This window comes from Cyrtonyx montezumae, unplaced genomic scaffold (assembly GCF_038088225.1).
Source record: "Cyrtonyx montezumae isolate F1298 unplaced genomic scaffold, pur_monq_1.0 scaffold_9, whole genome shotgun sequence".
Lineage (NCBI taxonomy): Eukaryota > Metazoa > Chordata > Aves > Galliformes > Odontophoridae > Cyrtonyx > Cyrtonyx montezumae.
Genome location: NW_027072100.1, coordinates 8,208,059 through 8,225,891, shown reverse-complemented (window position 1 = coordinate 8,225,891; position 17,833 = coordinate 8,208,059). Strand labels below are relative to the sequence as shown.

Here is a 17,833-nt window from a genome sequence, read left to right as displayed (position 1 = left end):
TCATCTCCACTCCCAGTGTTGGATCGGGTGAAGAGTGAGCTTCATGCCCACTGGGAGTCCAACCAGGTGCTGATGAGCAGCATCCAGGACTGGCTGGCACAGCACAGCTCCCAGCTGATGGACCTCCGTGATGCCCTCAATGAGGCTGTCAACAAAACCAGGCAGACAGAGGACTTGAACAGTCTGAACCGCAACAACCTGGAGGAGAGTCAGGTAGACCTGTAGCAGATGAACCCATACTGCCATGCAGTTAGGGGGAACCTGCCCAGACCCCGCTGGCTCCCAACTCTGCATCTCTGTGTTTAGCAAAAGAGCCATGAACTCCAAAAGCAGTATGGGCTGGTGCAGGAGACCCTGAGGATGGCTGAGGATGCCCTGGCCAAGGTCTCCAACTTCCTGCAGAAGATGGAGAATGCAAAGGAGGTGAGTGATGGAGTTGCTTTGACATGGGCAGAGCACAGTGGGGCAGCTGCTGGGGGTGACACATGTCCTTGCAGGCATATGAGAAGCTGGCAGCCCTTCTGGATGGGGCAAAGTTGCCTCTGACAGAGCGAGTCAAGAAGTTCTCCCCAGCCAGCAGCAAGATCCCTATTGTGGAGCAGGCTGAGGAGCATGCCCGGCTCCTGGATGAGCTGGCAAGGAACCTGTCCAGGTGAGGCTCCTGGCTGGCTCCCTGGTTCTGTCATCCTGCTGGGGTTAGGGATGGGACACCACAGCCCCAGCACTGCAGCAGATTTTGCAGCAGGGTGTTGTCTCCAAGGCTTTAGCTTGGAGAACATTCCTGCACACTTTAGCATGCCCTGAGGAGCCCAGGGTGTTTGTACTCTGGGACAGGAGCCCAGCCTGAGTAGTCTCTGTAGCCTTAATGACTTTGTCTTCCAACACAGCATTATCCAGGGCACAAACCAAGATGGCTTTATCCAGAGGGCAATTGATGCCTCTAACGTGTATGCCAGCATCATTGAAGCAGTGAAAAAAGCTGAGCGAGCGGCCCAGGACGCCGATGAGGCTGCTGCCCAGGCCTTGATGGTATGTGCTGTGCAAATGAGAGAAAGCAAAATGCCCTTGGCAGCCTTGCAGCTTTGTGCTGGAGAACAGAGAACAGGTGGCTGGGCTGAGCTCGGGGGGTTTAGGTCTCCCCATTGCACCACTGCAGGGTACCCCACTGCAGTTGTCCAAATGAGTATGTTTGTGTGTGTTCTCTGGGTCAGGGACTTGAATTCCTCTTCCAGACTCCGAGGCAGCAAATGTTTGTTTTACAGAACGTCATGTCAGAAAATCTCGGGGCCATCTCTAAAGAGCTGAAGAGGAACAGCAGCAACCTTGAGGAGGCTGTGAGGGGAGAGCAGACAAAACTCAATGGAGGTGAGAGAAGCTTCATCGCAGGGTGGTGGCTTTGGGCTGGACTGAAACCCGATGTGAACAGCGTGTGTTGATTGGCTTTTTTAATTGCAGCTATTAAAGGCACTCTGCAGACAGCAAAGGACAAGCTGGCTGACCTCCGCAGGAAGAAGGAGCATCTCTTGAGCCAGCTGCAGTCTGTGCAGGATACGCTGGGCAGGGACCAAGGTTTGTCCTGGGTGCTCTCTGTCCCCATCTCACATCCAGCCTGTGACCCAAGGCTGCTTCCTCCCTTCTCCTGACCATCTCGGGGATTTTTTTCCTGTCTTTCCAGTGGACACAAAGGAGACAATCCAGAATGCCAAAGCAGCAGCCACAGAGGCCAATGAAACAGCTGCAGGAGTGGAAAATACCCTGAGCACCATGAGGAAGAATCTGAATGAGTGGAAAGACAAGTACGGAGGCCTTCGAAATGAAGACCTGAACCAGGCAGTCCAGGATGCCAGGAAATCTGGTGAGTGCTGATCCTGCTCAGCCTCTGGGGCTGAAAACAGTGCTTTCAGAAGCTGTGTATTGCAGCTCCAAGTCAGGAGTGCAGGGAGGTCAGGAGGCCAGCACTGGGTGCTTCAAATCCCACCCCTTTATTTTAAACGGCAGTCTGCAGATTGTACATTACCAATGCCTTTATTGCAGGAGGTTGCATGTGCTGGAGCATTTTCAAAACCCCATATCAAGCTGCTGTGCGTGGGGGAGTGGTGGTACAACTCTGCTCTTAGCTTCCACTGCTTTTGGCTTGCATGTCTCAGACCTGCTGAGCTTCACATCTCTCTTGCTAATGCTCAAAACCACTGTTTCTCTCTCACTCCAGTGTCCAGCCTGGAAAGCACCATCCCGCTGCTGCTGGGGAAGCTGAGCAGCCTGGAGAACAGGAGGAATAAGAATGCCACTGTGTCAGAGAACATCATGCGCATCCGGCAGCTCATCACGCAGGCAAGGAACGCTGCCAGCAAGGTGAGCTTGTGGGTGCCTGGGGAGTGGGTGAATGAGGCCTTACCTGGGGGGGCATGTGAATGGGGCAGGTGTCTAGAATAGCTCTGGGGCTGCCAAGCAGGGTTGCTTTCTCGTGGGAAAACTTCGGAAAGTGCACTTGGAAGAGCTGTCAGGCACAAGAGGTGGCAGCAGTGGGTTTCAGCTCTTTAAAGTTTTCTTTCTTTCCCTCCAGGTGAAAGTCCCCATGAAGTTCAATGGCAGCTCCGGTGTGCAGGTCCGGATGCCGAGCAACCTGCAGGATTTGGCAGCCTACACATCCCTCAAATTCTACATCCAAAACCCTGAGCCCAGGAGCCAGCAGAACGGGGCAGAGGAGGGGCGGTTCGTGCTGTACCTGGGCAGCAGGGAGGTGAGATGGGACAGGACAGCACGGGCAGGAGGAGGGAGATGTGGATAGCTGCTCCCTAGCTCTGGTGCACCAGGGACAGCATTGCTGGTACTTTTACATGTCCTAAATGTCAGTGTCTGTTCCTGTGTCCCCCTGCGTTCAGGCCACTGGAGACTACCTGGGTATTGTGCTGAAGGACCGCAGAGTGCAGTGGGTCTACAAACTGGGCAATGAGGAGCCAGCTTCCCTGACCATCGATGAGGAGATCGGAGAGCAGTTTGCTGCCATCAACATCAACAGGTCAGAGATGGGTGGATTACATCCTGAGGCAGCTCGCTGGGAGCCTGTCCCCTCAGAGCACGTGGGTAGTGCTGTGCCCAAATGGTCAGTGCCAAAACAGCTCAAAAAACTGCCAGGGAAGTGGTCTCACCACATCATGGAGGGTCTGGGGCTTGCGTTCAGGTTGAAAGGTGATGCTCTTTGACAGAGCTGTGTGGGGAGGCCCTTTACTCAGGGAGGGCAAGGTTGGCTCCTCATTGAGCATCTCCACTCATCTCTGACCATCCCTCCCTGCCACAGGATCCTGCAGTACGGGCAGATGTCAGTGATAGTGGAAAGGCAGACGGTGCATGAGACCAAGGGAGACAGCGTGGCCAAGGGGGAGCAGGGGCTGCTCAACCTCGACCCACACAACGTGGTCTTCTACGTGGGTGGCTACCCATCCAGCTTCATGGTGAGACAGGTTTCCTAGGAGGTATCAGCAATATCTTTGGAGCTTCTTGGTAGAACAGCACATGATTTCATGACTAAACCAAAATCAAACTGTCTGGTTGCATTCCCAGCCCCCTCCCACTCTGCGTTATCCCAACTACCGCGGATGCCTGGAGCTGGACACGCTGAACGAGGAGGTGGTGAGCCTGTACAACTTCCAGCACACCTTCCAGTTGGATACCACCGCTGAGAAGCCCTGTGCAAGGTAAGGCCTTGCAGCCAGGCAGGGCAGTGCCTGTTCAGGAGCTCACCCTGACCCTCATGCCCCCCATATGGGGGCAGTTGGCTTTGGAGTGATGCCTTGTGTCACTTCTTGTGTGTTTCAGGTCCAAGTCCACAGGAGATCCCTGGCTGACCGATGGCTCCTACTTTGATGGTACTGGTTATGCAGAGATCAAGTTTGAGAGCCAGTTTGGCACAACCAAGCGCTTTGAGCAGGAGATCCGGATTGTCTCCTACAACGGCATCCTCTTCTTTCTGGAGAACCAGGCAGGTGCCACTGTTCTGGGATACCTTCACTCCTCCTCAGTCATTGTGATGGGGGCATTCCCATCCCTACCTGCAGATGTTCCCGTTTCAGGGTTGTGAGGAGAAGATTGCTTTGTTGATGATAGTACTGTTTGGAGCAGTACTTGTGCATTATTGTTAAAAGCCACCAGAGGGCTGGACACAGCCCCTGCAGCCAGGGCAGTCTCTTTTCTGGTGCTGGAAGGAATGCGTGCACAGTGCTTTGAGCTGGACCAGGGTTCATCGTGCAGTCAGTGCTGCTAGGAGCATTTCCATTGCCCCCAGCACAGGGTTGCTGCACGCACATCCATCCCTCACTGCTGTCACAGTGACAGGTTGAGGCATCAGCAGCAGGACCTGCTGCCAGTGCTAAGCCTTGGTGCTGAGCATCCAACCTGCATCCCACAGGGGCAGTTCCTGTGCCTGGCCATCCGGGATGGGAAGCTGGTGCTTTACTATGACTTCAACACGGGCCTAGAGATGGCAAAGCCCAGCAGCAACTCTTCCTCCATCAGCAGTGCCACAAACAAAGCGGTAAGGGGGGAGCAGGAGCCCACCTGGGGGCTGGCTCTTCATCCAGAGTGCCATTTGGGCATCTGGACCCTTGTTTTGGGGCAAGGTTTGAAGCCTGCAGGCTCTGGGTCTCCTTTCTGAGTGTAAACACAGTTTGGAGACATGAATCAGACAGTTCATGCTCTGCTCTCTGATGGATCTGGTTGCCCATTTTTCTGTCTGCAGATCCAGATCTTCCTGCTCAAAATGAACAACAAGAAGCGCATCCTGGTGCGGCTGGAGCGCCTCACCATCTTCATGGTGGAGCAGGAGAACTCCTTGGAGAATGCTGTCTCCTACTACCTGGGCGGTGTGCCCCCGGCAGTGCTGCCCCCCAGGTGGGTCTGGCCCACCAGAGGGTGTGAACAGTCTACATCTTTATCTCCAGACTTTGAGGGTGGGCCTTGACCTTCTACAAGCACATCCAGGGCTGCTGGAACTCAGTGAGAGGTTTTCTCTTCCTGCCCATAACTGTGGGCTTGAGAATAGGACATCTCCAGGGAGGGATGAGGTGCTGGTGGGTGTTGCTGAGCTGGGTGCTGTGAAGCAGCCTTCTGCATGAGGCACTGCAGCCTCACCTGGCCATCATGTGTCCTTCCCAAGTGTTCTGTCTGGGGGCTGCAGGGCAGGATCCTCAGTGGGGTTGTCCTGTTAATGCTTCCTGCTTCTCCTGCAGCCTGAAGTCACTCTTCCCCATGGGTGGGTCCATCCGGGGCTGCATGAAGGGCTTGAAGGCTCTCGGCAAATACGTTGACCTGAAGCGCATGAACACTGTTGGCGTGAGCTATGGATGCACCTCAGACCTTCTGGTAAGTGCAGTGGTTCAGCAGCTGGGGATGGGGTCCGTCAGGGAAAGCAGCATGGGACCCTAGGACAAATTCAGTTTCCTGTTCATGCAGAAGTGTAAACCCCACAGATCCTCGGTGCTGGGGACCGTGGCGAGGATGAATGGCCATAGCATCAGCCAGCCCAAGTGAGATTTTGGATACCTGCAACACTGGGGCTGGCTCTCACCTCACCTCCATGGTGTCCCTCACAGGTGGCTCGCTCCATCAGTGTCCATGGCTATGGCTACCTAACCCTGGCCCTGAAGGATGTGCCAGGGCTGCGGGACTTCTACAGTGGCTTCAGCTTCCAGACGAGCCAGCGTGAGGGGCTGCTGTACCATCACAGTACACAGGTGTGCACCCACAGTCCCCCTCTCCCCCAATCATCCTGGTAGTGGGACAGCCATCGGCTTGTGCAGGAGCATCAGGTGTAGCTCCTGCTTGGGAAGGGGAGGGATTTTGTTGAAATGTGAGTGGGGACAAAGGAGTGAATCCAGTGAAATCTGGATAATTTGGGTAAATGGGCCCTTCCTTGAGGCTTGGCTGCCCAGCAATGGTCCGTTGCTTTCTGCAGGAGGGGACGTGCCAGGTGTCCCTCCAGAGGGGCCAGCTAGCCTTGAACCTGCTAGAAACCAAAGTCACCACTGAAAATATCTATGCGGATGACAGGACCCACTATGTGGCCTTCTACAGTGATGCCCAGGGGTATGTGTCTTGGTAACACAGGAGTGCTGAGGGGCCAGCAGCCCTGGTCCCCTGCTCATCCCGCACTGCTCGTGCCCCATAGGGTGCGACTGTACGTGGACGACGAGCTGCAGGACGCTGCAGCAGAGGCCAGGGCCAGTTGGAGGCAGCGGCGGCAGCAGGATGGCCGGGCACTCTTCCAGCTTGGAGGCTCACCGGAGTCCGGTGCCCTCAGCAACCTCACCGGCTGCATTGGGAACGTGTTCATCAAGCGGTGAGCATCGCCATGCTGCTTCCTGGAGGGCAGGACTCGGTCCCATCCTGCCTTTCACCTGGCCTGGTTATGGGAACCTCTTCCCCCTGTGTGTAGGAGGTCAGAGCCGCAGATGGTGGTGGACTTGCACCAGAACGTGGAGAGCATCAACGTCACCATGAGCTGTCCTTGGGGAGAGCGGCCGCAGCAGCTCAGAGTTGCTCTGAAGAAGGACAGGAGGAAACCCAAGGTATTCCTGCTGACGGAACTCCCCCCGCCTTCTCCGGTCACCCACCATTACCCCTCAGTGGGGGGACCTTCCCTTCACTCTGTTCCTTGGTGCATCCCATGTAGGTGCCCAGCAGGCCAAGCTCCAAGGACCGCCGCCATGACCAGGCCGGGCTCTGCCGGCCGCAGCCCCGCGCAGCCAGGGGAGCCTTCCACTTTGGGGGGTCCCCGAGCAGCCGCTGGGAGTTTGAGGAGATCCCGGCCTCCTTCGGCCAGAGGTGAGGCTCACTGTGCCCAGCCCATGTGGACTCAGCCCTAGGAACCATCGCTTGCCTCTTGCAGCAATGGGAGGGCAGGGTGCTCCTGTCACCCCCTGTCCCCACAGGTGCCATTTCTCCCTGGAGGTGAGGCTGAACTCCTCCCATGGGCTGCTCTTCTATGTGGCGGGCAAGCGAGGCACCTTCATGGCTCTCTTTGTCACCCACGGGCGCCTTGTCTTCCTGGTGGACATCGGCGGGCGCCGGCTGCGCCTTCGCAGCAAAGGCAAATACCACGACCGGCGGTGGCACACGGTGAGCAGAGCGCTGGGGCTCAGCCAGTTTGCTTTCCCCTCTGGCTTCTCCCACTCCACAAAGCCCCCAGCCCTGGCACCCACCTTTGGTCCTTGCAGGTCTTCTTCAGCAGAGACCAGAGCCGAGCCCAGCTGGTCATCGATGGGCTGAGAGCCCAGAGTGCTGCAGTGGCCACCGCTGAGCTCTTTGTGGCCCAGACCCCCTTGTATGTGGGGGGGGTCCCACATGGAAGAGCCAAGTCTCACATGCTGGTAAGCACTTTTGGGGGGCATCACCCCATCTGTACCAGCTCTTGGTCCCACAGCACTGCCCCATGCCTCTCACACTCACTCCCAGGGCCTCTCTGCGCAGGGCACATCGGCCTCCAGCTTCAGCGGCTGCCTAAGGAACCCACAGCTGGATGGGAAGCCCCTGGGTACCCCCTCACACACCTTTGGGGTGACACCTTGCTACGAGGGCCCTCTGGAGAGTGGGATTTTCTTCGCTGCAGACGGCGGGTCCGTCACCCTAGGTACCCCACAGCAGCCCAGGCTGGTTCCCGTGGTCCTGGGACTGGAAAGGATGTGTCTGGTGGGAGTTCCCTTGTCTCCTTCTCACCAGTGGCATTGCATTTCCAGCTGATGCAGTGGCAACGGAGCGGGACTTGGAAGTGACACTGGAAGTCCGTCCCCACAGCACTTCTGGGCTCATCTTCCACCTCGGGACAAGGAGAAGCCACCATCTCATGCTGTACATGGAGGAGACAAAGGTAGCAGGAAGGATGGCTTCCCCATAGCCAGTAGAGGCCATCTCCTGCCCACCACGCTCAGCTCAGGGAGCTCTGATGGGTTTGTCTCTGTGTTAGGTCACCCTGAGAGCCAGCACTGGGGCTGACGGGTTCTCCACGTCGGTGACGTGCCCATCTCTCTGTGACGGGCAGTGGCACACCATCACAGGTGAGGGGACAGCACTTGTCTCTGGGAATGCTGCTGGGGGCAGTCCAGTGCCCTTCCTCAAGTATTTAAACCCCAGCTCCCACCTGTATGCATTTAATTTGGGAGATTGCAGCTGCCATGAAGTCATTTTACTAATTAGAGTCCTCACCTAATCTTGTTAGTGCTGCCAGACCTGGCAAGCTGGATGGTTGGGGTGGTTCCCAGGTCATGGAGCCACGAGCAAGGCCAGGGCTGCCCTGTGCTACTGCTGGGCTGCAGCAAGCAGCACTGCCTGACTCTTCATTTCTTTCTAAGCTACCAAAAGGAAAAATGTAATCCAGGTTGAAGTGGATGCAGAAAGAAACTCTGCAGTGGGACCCAGCCAGCCTCCTGCACCCAGCACAAAGGCACTGTTCTACATAGGAGGGCTGCTAGGTGAGTTGAGAAAGATGCACTCCAGATCAAAACACCCCCAAAGAAGGAGCTATTATTGCTGTTGCGAGTAATGCGTACTTAATCCCTTGCTCTGTTATTAGTCTGACTAATGCTTGCTTTTATTTGTTCCTTCTGCAGAAGCAGACGAGGCCAGTACAGCGTCAGCACTACCTCCCCTCCCTCATTATGTGGGCTGCATGAGGAATCTGCTGGTTAACCAGAGCCACGTCAGCCTGCTGCAAACGAGGACTGTCAGGGGCTCTGTTGGCCTCAGGGGTTGTCCTGTGCTGTAAGTGCACATCAGTGCACAGCCTGACACCAGAAAACTGCACTGCTCCCTGGGCCCCAGCCAGCAGCTGCGAGCTCTGCTCAGCCAGTCCACCTCCAGTGCCTGCAGCACAAGTCTGTCGCACGAGTCTGGGGCCAACATCAGGGAGGGGCTACAAATCCATGGGGAAGGAGAGCAGGGGAGGAAGGTGGAGAGAGAAGGGAGAAGTTCAGGGGCATCTTTCACAAATATAACCAAAAAGTTGGAGCAGGGCGTGGAAACGGGTCTGCCTCCTTCCCCAGTGGTCACGCAGCTGCTGGCACACAGCCTGTGTTACGGGCTGCAGCACGCAGCAGCCCAGCACCACACCCCAAATCCCTCTCCCTCTACCCCACACTTACAGTGCACATAGGTTTAGTTCACTGAACACTTGAGGCTATTAGTAACGGTCACAGACTGCCTTCTGCTGAAGGTGGTTTGTTGTATAATGCAATTAGGACAGACTGGATTAATTCCATCACTTTTGTGTTTTTATAAGGATGCATTCAGCCCTTCCCCCTGCGCTCAGTCTCTGCTCACCTGCTACTGCTGTGCAAGTGCAGGGCTCTGAAAGGGGACCTTGGACAAAATTCTGCTTGCAGAATTAGCATCTGCCAATCAGATTAATTTATGAGAATTCCAGAAAGGAACGAAGTAGGCTGGAAGAGCTGCTGAGGGAAAGGAGGTCCTCACAGATCACTCTGAACTCTCAGCAGTTGCATTCAGTGCAGATGAATACACTGATAGAAGTCCTGGTGTACGAAGCAAGAATCGGTTGCTTGAAAGGGAAGAAGTCGAGGTTTCCTCTGTCCAGACTCAGTGTCACTGCAGCCACCTGCCCTGCCACAGCCACCTCCTGGCCAGCCTAGCCCACTCTGCTAGCAGTGCAGTCTTCACTTGAACAAAAACCAACACATTTTGCTCCCAGAACACCTAGTTCACTTGTGCACTTACACATCATATATATATTTGTGTGTGTATATATATATCTAGCCACTTGGGGACAAAATCGTGCTTCCAGAATGGACTTATAACTTATATATTGTTTTTTTATGAGGGGTAAATATTGTAAAATGGGTTTTTAACATGTCCATCTGCAATGTAATTATGACCTGTTTTTAAGTTGTAGTGTTAAAGATGGTCTTTGTAAATCACTGGTACATACTTCGGAGTCAAATAAAGTTTTATGTTATTCTCTTTCACTTTTTACTGAAGTCTGAAAGGTTTCAGTCCTCTGGCCTTCCATCACAAGGAAGGCTGAAGAATGGAGGCAGCCTGACATGGAAAGCATCAAAACCCAACTGCACCGACCACAGAGAGCATGAAGTACCACTTCAGTTTATGTTAAAGAGACTGAGAAAAAAAACACAGGATGGCAGATAAAGAAAATTCCTTTATTTGTAGATTTATATAAGCATAATATGAAGTTAGTAATCCTACTGCAGTTGCTTAAGTTAGTATCTAGGATATCTGTAAGGAAGAGCAAATAATTTAATCTAAACTCATATCTTCCTCTTCATCCTTCTTGTCCTTAGAGTCTCCTTCCTTCTGGTCTGACTTCACATTGTTCTGCATTGCTTTGGCAAATGCTTCTACATCTAGAAGTGAAAGAAACCGGTTATTTGCAATGGGGATTTTTCTGGGATGGAATTCATGGCCTGCATGAGGTTGTGCCGTTATTTGGAGAGCAAGCAGCTGTTCCAGTAAGAAACAGAAGAAAAGCAAAGAGTCTTAGTGCTCACTCGGCGCAGCATTTGGATCTGTGCAGTTTAACCTTGTGCACAAACAGCCCCAGCACTGCATCGCTTTAATAATGCAGCAGCTTTCAAATGTCCGCTGGGGAAAACTGCTGCCCTCCCCTCTGCCAGGGGTGTCACCTCAGCCCAATCATTAGCGACTGCATAAGAAAGACAACTCCTAAGCAAGGTGTGAGGCACCTGCAGGCATGTGCAGCTCCTTCAAGGAAGCAACGACGAGGCTGCACAGCACCGCCCTGCAGAGCCCTCAGCTCTCTGCAATCCTGACAGTGCTGTGTGTGCAGGGCGGCTCCTGAGCCACTCACCTTTCATTTTCAGGAGTGCAGGAGTCAGCTTTTGGCAGTCACTCCCAAACTCATCACTGCCTCCGACATTCAATGGCAGTGCAAAACAATTTGCAGTGCAAAAAAACACCACACCCAGAACAAAACGAAACAAAGCTACGAAAAGATGAACCAAAAGAACCACCACAGCAGCAACTCAAAAAGCAAACCCCACCAGGTGAGCATCACTACGTACCTCCTTTATTCGCCGCATCTATGGCCTCCGCAGGTAAGCCAAACTGACTCATCAGTGGGCCAAGCTGTCCTGAAGCTAAGGCAGCACTGAACATGCTCAATGCCTGTGAATTGGAGTCAGAGTGTCAGAAGGAAAAGCATGCACTGAGTTGCTCCAGCACCACGTGGCTACTGTGCAATAACAACACAAGGGCAGCAGCTGGGGGACGCTTCCACGCTGACCACAGGGCCTGCCTGCAAGCAGCCTGCCCCCTACAGAACACAGTACTGCACTTGGACCGGGCTCTGACACGCCTCTACAGCACAGGCACTGTGTGCTTTGTAATGAGGAAGCGTACAGCTGTCCTGTAAGCACGAGGCAACAAGCTGTGCTGGACTAACCAACACCAACATCACCTCCTGCCAACTGAAAACACTCTTAGCCAATGGGACTTTGAACATTGAGCAATTTCAGTCAGTACTAATTGAAGTTGGACTGCAAGACAACAGATTTAATCTGATGAAGTATGTCCAAATGGACAGTCCTGGAATTAAGAACCATGTATTAGAAAGAAAAAAAGGAAGGTAGTGCTATAAACATTAGCACCTCTTCCCTTCTGTGTGTTCCCTTCAATAATTAAAACTTTAAATGGACTGCTTACAATCCACTCTTTGACAGGCAGTAATGAGTTCGCTGTTACTCTGCTGCCAACTGCCAAAAAGCATTTTTAATAAGGAGCAAGGTGAAGTCCAAATCCAGAAGTGAAAGTAAAACCACCTTTCCAGCCTGCCCTTGGCTGAACTCCATGAGATCACATCCCTCCTCCCTCCCCCTTCTAAGGAGCAACTTCCTACTCTGATCAGGGGCTGGAATCTGAGGAACAGGGCAGTGTGAATCATGACACGTGGGGGAGGAGGGAAGGAGACGCCGAGGTAACCACCTGCTGGAACTGAGGAGATGTCAGCGTGTTCTGAATCTCTTCTGCAGTTTGTGGCAGAGACTCCCCTGAGGGAAGGTAAGGCATCAACCTCTCCTGCACTTCAGCGTTGGCCAGAATGGGAGCCATTATCTCGGGAGTCAGAACAGTTGCCAGGTCAACTAGGAGAAAGAATAAATGGTTGGCTGTGAGACTGTGCACAGTAACCCACATTCTGTCACGTAAAGGGAGCGTTCTGGGCAGTGGAGTGCTGAATCATATTTAGCACACTGCTGGCATCCTTCCTCCCCTTTTAATTTTGCACTCAAGTAAGATTTTCGAGGCAGGCAAGAAAATACAACGTTATGACACCTTTCAAATCCAATTGGAGCAGGACAGGACAGTACAGCTCCAAAGGACCCCTAGATCCAACAGCTGTGCTGAGAACACCGTTACCTTGCTGTCCTCCTGCTCCAGATGGCACGTTCATAGTAGCTAAGATGTTCTGGAGGTCACTCAGCTGGATGGGCTGGGTTGGGCTCGTGGCTGAGCTGGTCCCGTTGCCAGAACTCGGCACAGGGCTCGGGCTGCTCACAGCTGCAGCCGCGGGAACGGCCGGGGCAGGCGTGACACGCGTGGAGGAGGTGGTGGAGGACGGCGTCACAGCAGCAGATTGGCTGCGAGAGCTGGGGAGACACAGAGGGAATCCATTCCTCTCGAGCCCTTACGGTACGAAGGGCTAACGTCCTCCTTCAGAGAAGTGCCAAGCAGCCTCAACTCCCATCCTCTTTTCTGTTCAGTAAACCACGGTTCCTCCCACCACAAGAACGCGGCGGGCTCGCTGCCAACGGATGTCCTACCTGGATGATGAGCTGCTGGTCGGGGGTGCCCCGCTCCCAAGCAGGCTAGCCAAGCCAGGCCCCGTCAGCGCCCCCAGCCCACCTTCCGGAAACACAAAACAACAACGGGTTTAGGAACGCATCCTTTTTCAGGTTTCCTGCACCTCCCTGGTCGAGAGAGGTCACTCTTGTACCTGAAAGGTTTTTATTTGCTAAAATAAAGGAGGAGGGGGTGGAAAGAGCCCAGACCAACCCGCCCCACCCCTCATTTTCTGATCTTGCATCTCTGTTACAGAACTGTCTCAGGAGACAGTCGTGCATTTTGGAAATACTCGATGTCTAGATGCACACAAGGATGAAATGACTTTGGTTCGTGCTGTACACACATGATCAATGCAACAGAGCCCTTTATCTGCTAGTTTATCTGCTAGTCAAACCTCCAACTCTTCTCTAAACCTTCAACAAAGGCCCTCAGCAGAAGAGTGCAGGGGCAGCCTCTAAATCACACCCATACATCTGCATTTACTGCAGCTTCACATCTAATGCAGAGCTGCAGCAGCAGAAGCAACTGAGTCATGGACAGAAGAAAGATCAAGACCAACCCAGCATGGAATCAAAGTGCTCCAGGGAGAACAGTGATCGAGAGACACAGCAGGAAACCAACACCTGGCCTTCCAGCCAACTGATGTAAGCAAAAGAAATCAGCTCAGAGCCTCCTTCATCCCCACTGCTACTCCTGGCCACCAAAGAATTACTGCAGCACTGAGAACAACAGCTGAGAAGAGCTGGGGAAGGCTTGGCTCCCAGGTCTGCTGGAGCTGGCAGTTACTGATCGTCCCCCTCTGATTCCTCTGAGCCACATTTGCCACATGTTCCACCTACGACACACTTCCTATCGAGTAGTTTGTTGACTACGTCTGATTAGATACACCTTCCAACCCAAGCATCTACATCACCCACCTTTTGGGAACTCATCTGCACAGAGGACAGAAACGCCTCATTAACAAACACAATTAACAAACTGTAAACACTGGAGTCAGAGCACACACCAGGCATCTGCCTGGTACTCTCCTTTCTATAGGACCCAGTCCTGCAGTCATCCATCACAGGGCTTTCACAGCTGCAGGATGAAGCTAACCAGGCTACATCAGCTACATCACATGCTACTCTATTCAGTTTGTCCTGGCTAGGAAAAGTTTATCCAAGAGCTGCAATAAAAGCAAAGACCTGAGAGAGATGCAAACCAGATGTAAAAGAACCAGCTGCTACTCGGAGAAGAGATCCACAAGGATTCATCACAACCCATCTGCTGAGGCAATCAGATGAGTGTTTTGGCTTTATGTGTCAAGCTGTCTTATAGCTAGATGCAAAGGCGAAGAAAGAAAAGCTGTTGAAAAATGTGTTGAGAGTAAGACAAAGAAAGTTTCAGGAGTCCTGAGAAGCTTCAAGAAGGAAGAAGGTCTTTTCCAAGCACATCCTAAGAAGATGGAATCTTCCATGTGTACACCCAACATCAGATTTTGCTTACAAAGGTACTACTGCTAGAATCTCAACACTGGACTCTGGAGGTTAAGCACAGAACCTTAGTCACTGCCACCTGCTAAGCATTCCTTTGCCTACTTCCACTCCAGGGTCTGACTTACCACTAAAAGCTCTACTGGCCTTGGAGCACAGGCAGCATTAAGAACAGACTGCTGCAGTGACTCCAACACAGATCACTTTCCCTTTAGAAAAAGCAGGGCAGTAGTGCAAGCTCTCCCCGGCATTGCCCAGAAGAGGAAGCCTTCACCTGAGCCTTCCTCTTCTGACTACAGGTTGCTGTGGGACAGGTACACTCCAACCTTCCTCTTGAATTCCACTTTGCACTCAAATAGTCACTGGATCAGAAACAGCGTGAAAGAATCCACAGCTTGACAGCTGGGACATTCACCTGGGAATTTCTGGGTTTCCTACTCCAGTGATTATTTAGGAGGAAGAGGAGGGGGTTTACTAGGAGAAAAAAAAAAGGCAGAAGGTTCAGGAGAGCAAGGAGCAGAGCTGGTGTTCCTTGCAGAGTGACAAGAGTGTCATGTAGAACTTGGAACCCATTTTCTGCCTTTTTTTTTTTCTCTGGCCCCATAACTCATCTCTGAGGCAGAGCCTTGCTTTCTCACGTGAAAGAAGTGCTATTCAAATCAATAGCACTACTTGGAAATATTGTCAGGTAAGATTTAACCTGGCAGGAGAAAATACCATTTTGGCATAAAGATATTAAAGCATTTTACCAAGTCCTCCTAAGCCCGTTGGTCCGATCAGCTGCATGAGCTGGTTATGGCTCATGTTTCCAAGAAGGCTTTGCAAGCCACCCTCACCTAAAAACAAAAACATTCTGAAACACAACATATTCACATAGTTTTTTTTTTTTCACAGCACTCCAGCTCAAACAGCAGGAGATTAATTGGCATCACATTCTGTATGGAAAAAACAGTTTCAAGTGTTTACTGATTCATGATGCTCATAAAAGATAAATGCAACTTGGCCTCATAAAAGGTAAGACTCCAGAGAATCTACTGAAAACATACTTCTTCTGGTGGTCTTAGCTTTCAGTCTGCACCTATTAGCACAGCACAGTTTATCTTGCTAAAGGCATGTTTATACTTCTGGTATTAACACTGTCCCCAGCTCACCCTCCAAAGTCATCAGGAATTTCTCCCTAGGGAACTACAGGTGCTTATTCTGACAGAAGATCTCACATGTGAAGGAGCAGAGAATGGACTGTACCTCCTAGTGCTGAGAGCTCGTGGCCTCCACTCGCATTGCCACCCAAAGCACCCGGCATTGGGGGATTGTTGAGATACTCATTCACTTTACGGCAGTGCTCTTCATCTTTGTCTGTCTTTGGCTCCTGCAAGAAAGTCCTTCTTGGTACAAGGCAAACTGCAAGTTATTCGTGCCAACGCTTTTATTTACTTCCCACAAACCTGCATCCAGAAGAAGAGTCGTTTTGATCCTGCCTTGAACTTCAATACATACACACGGCCAGTAGTACACTGGGGTACCCTTTTGAATTCACAATCATCAGGAAAAATAATCAAATCCTGGAAAACACGGCAGTGGGAACAGATATTTCAGGAAACATATAAATATTACCGTCAGCCTCCCTGTCAGACCTCTGGCCCTCTCCCAGCCATCTGTTCCAAAGAGTTCAGAAGGGCAGGTCTGTCGAGTCATTGTGGCATCACATTCTAAACCGTCCCAGAACTCTTTCAGCAGGGAAGAAAACAAAACCGAGGCAACAGAGCACTCTGACACCTCAGCAGGGAAACACAAAGCCATACTCACATCTTCAACGTTGCCCGAGGTCCTGTCCTTCCAGCAGAAATGGATGAGGGAATCATCCGTCTGCTGGATGTAAACAAGGCCTTTCCTCTTGTCTGGGGTCACAGTGCTGCCCTTCAGGGACATCTTTCCTGCCCGGAATTCCACCAGGTATTTACTCGAAGAGCCACGGGAGCCCGGCACCAGGCTCGGAAAGAGAGCACCTGAAGACATCCTGGCAACAGAAAGATCAGCACACGCAGTTAGAAAGCTCTAGCGTGCCCCGCTCTAAGCGTGACGCTACAAAACGAGGCCCGCAACGGCAACGTGCCCCACTGCCTCCGGGGCTAAGGGCGCTGCGCGAAAGCTGCACGCAGCGCGGGATGAAAGCGGGACAGTACGCGGAGCACAGCTGCCCAACTACGCGGAATGAGTCCACCCCCGCGCAGCTTCCCCCCGGGGCTCACACCACGGCCGCGGCGAGCTCGTTCCGCGGCCCCCACCCGGCCGGCCACGGCCTGGCCGCCAGCCCCCCGCGGCAGACCGCTACCGGCAGCCGGTCCCCCGAGCCCGCCGGCAGCGGCTCTCCTCAGGGCTCGCTCGGCCGCCCCGCGCATAACCGCGCTTCGCTCCCGCCGGTGCCGGTACCTGCCGCCTCACCGCCCGCAGGCCCTGCGCCGCTCCCGCTTCCTGCCCCGCGCCCCGGAAGTCCGCCCGCCGGAGAGCGGAGCTAGCACCGCCTCGGCCGTCCGCGATTGGGCGGCGCGGCTGTCGCTCAGCGGCACAGCCCGCCCTCCCCCGGCCTGCTGTGTCATCACGGCGGGAAGATGGCGGTGCCCCCGTCCCTCCCCCCGCCGCCGAGCTGTGGTGGCGGTCCCCTCACTTCTTCCCAGCGAGCTTTATCCGGCTGCACAGCGGAACAGCGAAGTCCGCAGAGCCGTACAGACCTCTCTAAAAAAGCCGAAGGCGGTCGTTAATAGAGACGGGCTATGCAGTGAAGTCCCACTCCCGCAGAGCTCTCAGCAGCCGCCCCGTCCCACACGAGCTCCCCTCACGGTTCCCCCCCCCCTTAAATCCCTCCTATCAGTGAGCATCAGTGGCGTGGGCAAAGCCACGGCCATCTGCACGCGTCCCCACACACACCTCTCAGCACCTAGAGGCCCGAAGGGAATTAAGCATTTATTATAATTTCTTTCTAGATGGTTTCTCTACAGTATTAACATATGCTAACACAGTTATCTTATATACAGTGCTTAATCAAGTTATAAAAGTGACATTCTTTTAAAAGGTGCAAAGTTAATGTTTTGACATGTAAACTACTGAGGCGAGATCTGCATTTCAAATAAAGTTTTATCACTTTCAGAGCGATCACAATGTGCTGTTGGGGATCCCGTGGCTCGCCAGGCAGAGACTTTTCAGCAGCAATGAGAAAATATTCTGTAAATGTTTTCAGTGAAGAAGAATAAATTAAAAGAACAGAGTTGGAACCCATTCGAGATTTCCCTAAAAACATTACACTGAAGAGAGAGGGGAGAAGGGGGTAAAGAAGTTATTTTAGACAACTTGCCGATTTATTTTTAGATTGCATGAAGTTCCCAGACTGAAGCTTCAAATAAACGTGGTATAATTCTCTTCCTGCATAATGAAAAGGGTCTTTATAGTAAAATTCTAACTAAGAGGAGGGGGAAGCTAACTGTATATCCCTCCTTAAAATCAGTATTTCTTTACCAATTACTCTGCATTTTTCCATTCTATTA

The 17,833-nt window shown here is 52.8% G+C and overlaps 2 protein-coding genes across 3 annotated transcripts in view; one reads left to right on the top strand and one right to left on the bottom strand.

Moving 5' to 3' along the window:
• LAMA5 (laminin subunit alpha 5) overlaps nucleotides 1-8,816 on the top strand; it is a 75,595-nt gene extending 66,779 nt beyond the window's left edge. Inside the window, exons 53-80 of the mRNA XM_065754394.1 lie at nucleotides 17-213; nucleotides 307-423; nucleotides 498-652; nucleotides 888-1,029; nucleotides 1,263-1,365; nucleotides 1,456-1,569; nucleotides 1,676-1,855; nucleotides 2,210-2,352; nucleotides 2,564-2,740; nucleotides 2,883-3,019; nucleotides 3,299-3,452; nucleotides 3,562-3,695; nucleotides 3,817-3,979; nucleotides 4,406-4,531; nucleotides 4,736-4,887; nucleotides 5,226-5,358; nucleotides 5,589-5,729; nucleotides 5,951-6,081; nucleotides 6,164-6,334; nucleotides 6,431-6,563; nucleotides 6,668-6,819; nucleotides 6,927-7,113; nucleotides 7,212-7,364; nucleotides 7,465-7,624; nucleotides 7,731-7,861; nucleotides 7,958-8,048; nucleotides 8,343-8,462; nucleotides 8,601-8,816. Of these exons, the coding sequence (XP_065610466.1) occupies nucleotides 17-213; nucleotides 307-423; nucleotides 498-652; nucleotides 888-1,029; nucleotides 1,263-1,365; nucleotides 1,456-1,569; nucleotides 1,676-1,855; nucleotides 2,210-2,352; nucleotides 2,564-2,740; nucleotides 2,883-3,019; nucleotides 3,299-3,452; nucleotides 3,562-3,695; nucleotides 3,817-3,979; nucleotides 4,406-4,531; nucleotides 4,736-4,887; nucleotides 5,226-5,358; nucleotides 5,589-5,729; nucleotides 5,951-6,081; nucleotides 6,164-6,334; nucleotides 6,431-6,563; nucleotides 6,668-6,819; nucleotides 6,927-7,113; nucleotides 7,212-7,364; nucleotides 7,465-7,624; nucleotides 7,731-7,861; nucleotides 7,958-8,048; nucleotides 8,343-8,462; nucleotides 8,601-8,755 (4,052 nt within the window). The 3' untranslated portion in view covers nucleotides 8,756-8,816. The remainder of the gene's footprint in view (nucleotides 1-16; nucleotides 214-306; nucleotides 424-497; nucleotides 653-887; nucleotides 1,030-1,262; nucleotides 1,366-1,455; nucleotides 1,570-1,675; nucleotides 1,856-2,209; nucleotides 2,353-2,563; nucleotides 2,741-2,882; nucleotides 3,020-3,298; nucleotides 3,453-3,561; nucleotides 3,696-3,816; nucleotides 3,980-4,405; nucleotides 4,532-4,735; nucleotides 4,888-5,225; nucleotides 5,359-5,588; nucleotides 5,730-5,950; nucleotides 6,082-6,163; nucleotides 6,335-6,430; nucleotides 6,564-6,667; nucleotides 6,820-6,926; nucleotides 7,114-7,211; nucleotides 7,365-7,464; nucleotides 7,625-7,730; nucleotides 7,862-7,957; nucleotides 8,049-8,342; nucleotides 8,463-8,600) is intronic.
• Nucleotides 8,817-10,142: 1,326 nt separating this feature from the next.
• ADRM1 (ADRM1 26S proteasome ubiquitin receptor) lies at nucleotides 10,143-16,785 on the bottom strand. Of its 2 annotated transcripts, XM_065754611.1 has the most exons (10): nucleotides 16,725-16,785; nucleotides 16,101-16,311; nucleotides 15,740-15,856; nucleotides 15,540-15,663; nucleotides 15,044-15,130; nucleotides 12,801-12,882; nucleotides 12,397-12,626; nucleotides 11,965-12,122; nucleotides 11,046-11,148; nucleotides 10,143-10,367 (listed from the first exon to the last, which is right to left on the bottom strand). In XM_065754611.1, the coding sequence occupies exons 2-10, from the start codon at nucleotides 16,308-16,310 to the stop codon at nucleotides 10,261-10,263; spliced, it is 1,218 nt and encodes a 405-aa protein (XP_065610683.1). In that variant the 5' UTR covers nucleotide 16,311; nucleotides 16,725-16,785; the 3' UTR covers nucleotides 10,143-10,260. The 2 variants fall into 2 exon arrangements, with proteins under 2 accessions (XP_065610683.1, XP_065610684.1); XM_065754612.1 differs by lacking the exon at nucleotides 15,044-15,130.
• Nucleotides 16,786-17,833: the final 1,048 nt, after the last annotated feature.

What these genes read in the sequence shown, in the direction of transcription:
- ADRM1 (XM_065754611.1), bottom strand. Translation starts at nt 16,310, where the DNA reads ATGTCTTCAGGTGCTCTCTTTCCGAGCCTGGTGCCGGGCTCCCGTGGC. An exon ending in GACTCTTCTTCTGGATGCAG is followed by an intron (nt 15,664 to 15,739) that starts GTTTGTGGGAAG and finishes ACTTTCTTGCAG; the next exon opens with GAGCCAAAGACAGACAAAGA. An exon ending in AACGGGCTTAGGAGGACTTG is followed by an intron (nt 12,883 to 15,043) that starts GTAAAATGCTTT and finishes TGTTTCCGGAAG; the next exon opens with GTGGGCTGGGGGCGCTGACG.